The 6492-nt window shown below is 38.3% G+C and overlaps 1 protein-coding gene across 1 annotated transcript; it reads left to right on the top strand.

Moving 5' to 3' along the window:
- Positions 1–3901: 3901 nt before the first annotated feature.
- On the top strand, positions 3902–4258 carry LOC308264087 (small nuclear ribonucleoprotein Sm D1-like; the record flags this gene model as incomplete). Its single annotated transcript, XM_080697223.1, has 1 exon — positions 3902–4258. One exon carries the CDS (start codon positions 3902–3904, stop codon positions 4256–4258), a length of 357 nt encoding a protein of 118 aa, XP_080553349.1.
- Positions 4259–6492: the final 2234 nt, after the last annotated feature.

The following is a 6492-nucleotide window of genomic DNA, read 5'->3' as shown; positions in this document are numbered from 1 at the left end:
AACAGTTTCATTTGTCTGATACCAAGCTTTTGATGACTAAAAGATAACAGTTCAATATTTCTTTTTGCTTTCTTTCTTACCAGAGAATATTTTTTTCTTTTCTTTGTTTTAGGTGAAGCTATCATACATTTATTTATTTATTTTTCATAAAAAATCTATCCTGATATGAAATATGGACTCTAGATACCCTAAACAATCTCAAAGAAGAACAACCTAGAAGATGTATATTTTCTGATTTCAAACCCTATAAAGCTACAATAATTGAAACAGTGTAGTACTGTTCCAGAGGCAGATATATAAACCATTGGAGTTAAATAAAAGCCTAGAGATAAATTCTTCCATATATTGTCAAGTTATTTTTGACAAGGTTTCCACGAACATTTGGTGGAGGAAATAATAATCTTTTAACTAAATATTGTTGAAAATTAATAATTACATGAAAAAGAATAAAATTGGACCCTTACCTAACATATATACAAATATTAACTCAAAATAGATAAAAGACCTAAGTATAAATCTTAAGACTATAAACTTTTAGAAGAAAATCTGGGTCATAAAACCTCACAACATTGAAATTGGCAGTGATTTCTTGGATATGATTTCAATGGCACAGGCAACAGAAGAGTATACAAACTCCCTAAAAAATAAAAAAAATATTGTATATCCAAAGACAATGTAAACAGAGTTAAAAGTTACTGATAGAATGGGATAAAATATTTCCAAATGCTATATCTGAAGGTATATTAATATTCCAACTAGAAATCCCAAAAATTAGCAACAATAAAAGCAAACAATACCCTTTAGAGATAGGTAAAAGACTAACATAAATAATGAATCTCCATAGATAACCAATCTTAGTTGTCTGTTGGATGGAAAATCTTGTTTCTCTGGTTCTGGTGTGTGTTACCTATTTCTTCTTTGTAGTTAATCTCTTTGAGTATTTTCTCTAGCGCTGGTTTTGAAGACATAAATTCCTTCAGTTTCTGTTTGTCGTGGAAGCTTCTTATTTCCCCATCTAATTTGATAGAAAGTTTTGCTGGGTAGGAAATTTTTGGCTGGAAGTTGTTTTCTTTCCGAGTTTGGAATATGTTACTCCAAGCCCTTCTGGCTCTCATGACTTGGTTTGGGAAGTCTGGAGTGATTCTAATTGGCTTGCCTCTGAATGTCACTTGGCTCTTTGTTTTTGTTGCCTTTAAGATTCTCTGCTTGGCTTCCACAGTGGTCATTTTGACAATTATGTGGCGTGGGGATCCTCTTCTCTGATCCTGTCTAAAGGGAGTTCTATAAGTTTCCTGGACCTGTGTATCGACCTCTTGCTCTATGTTTGGAAAATTTTCTGCTATTATTTTCTTGAAAAGATTGTTAATCCCTTTGGTTTCACCTTCTTTTCTCTCCTCTATTCCAATTATTCTTAGGTTAGCTCTCTTAAAATGGGCCCATATTTCTTCAATGTCAGATTCCTGCTGTCAGATTTTTTTTTCTAGATTAGAAACTATGCGTTCATTTTTGGAATGATCATCTTCTAAGAGCGAGATTCTGTTCTCCATGTGGTCTAATCGGTTGTTTGTACTTTGAATTGAGGCCTTTACTTCATTAATTGCATCCTTTATCTCTCTTTGGCTCTCTCTGAATTCTTTTCGAAACACCTCTATTATTTCTACAGTTATTTTCCTGATTTGATCTTCTATAAATCTCTGAATTTCTGTTTTATCAGGTTCTGATGTTGTGGGGTTGTGGGCATTCATTGCTCCATTGTTATTCCTCTTTCCCATGATTTCGGAAGTTTGTGCCTTCTCTGGGTTCTTCCCTGGGTCACTACGACTTCACTTAAGGTGCTGTGGATCTCGAGTCTATGGTATCTCAGTTCCCACTACTCCTTTACTGGGTTGTATCTCAGAGTCTCAGACCCTGGGAGTCAATTGAGGCTGCTTTAGACCATGGGGGGTGCTGGGTTGGGTGTTCTCCTATGGTGTAATATCTCTGCCACCACCACTCCCCCACTGGGTCAAGTCCCTGGGAGTACAGTACTGGGATTTCTCCTCTAGGGGCCCCAATTTGACTCACTGTTGAGTGCGCAGATGGAGCTGTTGTGGACTCAGTGAATTCGCTGCTGCTGCCGCCGGTAGCAATATAGCGCCACTGCTGCGCCCTCGGCCGTGAGGCTGGCGTATTTCTTTTCTGTTTTTGAACTCCACTCTGAGTCCCTGCAGGGTGTGCTGAGCCCAGCCCCTGGGAGCTTTAAATGCTCCCTGCACCGAGAAATCTGCCGAATCCCACCCAGCTATTCCGCAGCGGCTCACCTCGGCTCGCTGTCCGCCGCTCCTCTCTGGAGCTTGGTGGTTCTGTTGAATGCGTTGGTCTGGTGCCGTCCGGTGAACTCGCCACTGCCGCCAGCAGTAAGGCGCTGCTGCCGCATTCTTGGGCATGAGGCTGGCGTATCTCCTCTCTGGTTTCTGAGCTCCATTATGAGTTCCCTTCCTCTCTGGAGCCTGGTGCTGCAAGGTAAAATGGCGCCCGCCGCTTCACGCCGCGGCTCAGGCTGCAGCACTGCGGTCTGGTTTCTGGTGTCTCGTTTTTCCAGCCTTCTTTTTCTCTGTCCCTTAAAATTACATTTTTTGTTTCTCTGCTGATGGTGTTTTCTGGCTATGAAAGGCGCTGATTTTGTTGTAATAGAGATTGGTTGTTAGCGGGGCTCATAAGCCCCGTTTTGTTCCGTTGCCATCTTCCCAGAAGTTCATGACTGGAATTTTTGCTTAGATGACATTGAAATTAAGTATATTAATTCATCAAGCCATGAACATGGAATATATACTCCATAAAGTTTTTGTGAACATGTCTTTACTTTGTAGTTTTGCTGAAATAGAGGAATTCTTTATATGTTTTAGATACATTTTTAAAAATTTGCTAATCTTTTCATGGCTCTTTATATAGTTGTGTATTCTGGCACAGAATTTGGTATGCAGACCTTAAAAGGGTCTCACTAAGTTTCTGGGGCTAGCCTCAAACTTGTGATATTCCTTCCTTTGCTTCGTAGGTAGTTGTGATTATAGGCATGCACCACTGCTCTGGGCATAAATGGCTCTTGAGTGGATATCTCCTTTCAGCTCTGCTCTTATTTTTAAGATTCAAACCAGTTATATATCTTCATCTGGATGTTCATGTTAGTAGCAAAATATATAAAAAACTAGCTACTCATTTTCTCTATTTTTTCTTTCTTTTTTTTGTGGTACTGGGAATGGAACCCAGGGGCATTCTACCTCCAAGCTACACCCCCAGCCCTATTTTTTATTCTTTATTTTGAAACAGTATCTCACTGACTTTCAAAGGGCCTCACTAAGTAGTAACTGAGGCTGTCCTCAAACTGCAATCCTCCTGTCTCAGCCTCCCAAATGCTGGGATTACAAGCATATGCCACCATGCCCCGCTCATTTTCTCTAATTTTTATCTTCTTCCAATGTTTTCAATTTTGATGATTGTACTACTCTTTTTCAGGTCCATTACTGTTAAAAATACCTATCATCATTGATGTCTTTTTCTATCTTAACTTTCCACAAGTAACTCATTTCTAAGTTCAAGCAATTGCCACATTTTCACAAACATTTGGAGATGTTACTAAGGCCCTCTCTTCATTCAGTCTCTTTTCCTCCAGTGCATCCTGTACAGTGCTGGCACACTGACAGTACCACCTGGCCTTGAGCATATTACTCCACTGTTTAAACACCATCACTGATTAGCTGCTGACAAATAAAATCATAATGACTTTCCTCTCTCTATTTCCTATAGGTTCTCTATGTTTAAAACATACAGCTCTTGAAATATATTTCATTTTGCTGGAGCACTTGATCTTTGGTGGTCAGGTCTGTGCACTCTCAGACTCATAGGTGACAGCAGTACCATCAGAATGAAGCTCATGAGATTTTTGGTAAAATTGAGTCATAAAACTGTAACCATTGAATTGAAGAATGGAGCACAGGTCCATAGAACAATTACAGGTGTAGATGTCAGCATGAATACACATCTGAAGGCTGTGAAAATGACCCTGAAAAACAGAGAAACAGTGCAGCTGGAAACACTGAGTATTCAAGGAAATTACATCCAGTATTTTATTCTACAAGGCAGCTTACTTCTGGATACACTTCTTGTAGATGTTGAACCTAAGGTGAAGTCTAAGAAAAGGGAGGCGGTTTCAGGAAGAGATCGAGATCCAGGTAGAGGAAGAGGACGTGGTTGTGGCAGAGGAAGAGGGGATCCTGGGTGATAATACCTCTCAAGCTTATTATTTCAGAGTGATAAATTATTTAAGATCGTTTGTACAGATTTTGTTAGTTTTTAATAAACATAAATGTGAGCATAGTTCCCACTGTATTTGTGTTGTAACAGTTTCTTATGCACTCATGACATTAGTAGTGAGATCAAGGCAGTTCTATTCTTAGATAATTAGTCTTTAAACTTTTGTTTTCACAGAGCTGGGATAGAACCCAGGTCTTCCCTCACAGGAAGCAAGCTTGCTGTACCATTTAGCTGCCCTCCACTCATCTTTAACATTCTGATCTGAATTTTTTTCTTTCATTGTGAATATATACATTTTTATTCCACATGCACTGAATAAATGTTTTAATTGCTTTGCTTTGATCTCTTTGTGTGGAACTTAGTTACAGGTGAAATAAGCTTTTTGGTGTTAGAGAAATGAGTTCTTGTAAAATGGGGTCTAAAACTGAAGTCAGAAGTTATTCATTTTGTTGTCATTGCTAATGGTTTTGTTCTTGTTTCTTTAGCTCTTTGGTAGGTTCTCAGTAGAAGTTTTCTTGTTCTCATGGGTTGAAACTTCGGAAAATATTAACTAGATTATCATTTGTACACAGTGTTGAAACCTGTTAGTGTGAAATGTAGCTGTCAGGCTCTTTTGCCAAGTACTTTTATAAGGAGTCCTTTTTAGAACTGAAGGGGGAAGACTGCTTTATTTGATAACAAAATGATTCTCCTCCACTCCTCCCTGTAGTACTGGGGATTGAAGATAAGGTATTCTACCTCTGAGCTATACCCCCACCCCCCAGCTCTTTTTATTTTTAGTTTTGAAAAAAGGCCTAGCTAAGTTGCTGAGGCTGGCCTCAAACCTACAATCCTTCCATCTGAGCCTTCCAAGTACTGAGGTTATAGGCATGCACCTAATAATTAATAAGAACTTAATGAGACAGGAGGATGGCAGGTTCATGGCCAGCCTCAGCTACTTAGTGAGGCACTCTGTATTCAATGAGACCCTGTTTCAAAATAAAGGGCTGGGAGTATAGCTCAGAGGTATAATGCCCTGGGTTGATACCCAGTACTGTAAAAAAGAACTTGGGAGGCTAAAACAGGAGAATCTGGGATTGTGGCCAGCCTCAGCTACTTAGTGAGATCCTCTGCAACTTAGTGAGACCCTGTTTCAAAGTAAAGAATAAAAAAAAATTTGGCTAGGGATGTAGGATGTAGGATGTAGGTAGAATGCCCCTGGGTTCAATGCAACACACACACACACACACACACACACACACACACACACACACACACACACACTCAAAAAGTTTATTTTAATTGGTTAAACTTTGAGAAAAATGTGTCTCAGTATATAAAATTCCTTTTAAAGCTGACTACCATTTGTTTATATGCTAAGGAAAAAAATAACATTGAGGATTTTGGGGGCCTAATCTCTCCCTACCTTTACCTACCCACTAATGTTCTACCACTGAGATATACCCAACCCTTTTTATTTTATTTTGAGGCAGTGTCTAGCCAAGTTGCCCAGGCTGGCTAGCAATCATACTGTCTCAGTATCTTAAGTACTGGGATTACAGGTTTGTATCATCATCCCCAATTTATGTTTCTTTTTTTTTAATGAGGCAGAATTTTCTGAAAAATATGCTTGCATGAACTGACATAATGGGTGGGTATGTATGTGTAAGAAGTTACTATAAAGCTTGTGAAAATACATATTTTTTTAAATTTATGTTCCACACATTCTCAAATCAAGGCCTTTGTTTTTGTTATTTCATCCATTTAAAGTGTCTAGGCACTTAACTGTTTGTATATACTCATACCCTTCCATTATTTAACATTTATCTTAAAATGCAACTTTTTCACAAAAATTTTATTTTGATTCCCTGATTTTTATCACTAATGGTTTCTTTCACCGTTGTACTATTTCAGCTTTATTTCATTTATTACTGTCTAAATTGAATTTAATTAATTTGTATCTGTTTATGATAGTTGGAATTATTGCTCAGCAAATATTCCCTCCTCTTCCCTCCTACTCTGGATAGATAATTTGTCTCTGCCCCACCGATGTTTGGTTAAGCTATGTAACATGTTTGGGCCAATGGAATACTAGTAGACTTATACTATGACTATACTTAACTACACACTTCTAAATTTTTGTTAAAAGCCTATGTTGTTTCAAGTACTGGGCTAGTTGTTAAAAATACAGTGACTGGATAAATCATCCATGATTCTTGTCCT

This window comes from Muscardinus avellanarius, assembly GCF_963383645.1.
Source record: "Muscardinus avellanarius genome assembly, chromosome: 6".
Taxonomy (NCBI): domain Eukaryota; kingdom Metazoa; phylum Chordata; class Mammalia; order Rodentia; family Gliridae; genus Muscardinus; species Muscardinus avellanarius.
Note: the sequence above shows the minus strand (reverse complement) of the source record. Positions and strands in the feature narration are given on the sequence as shown.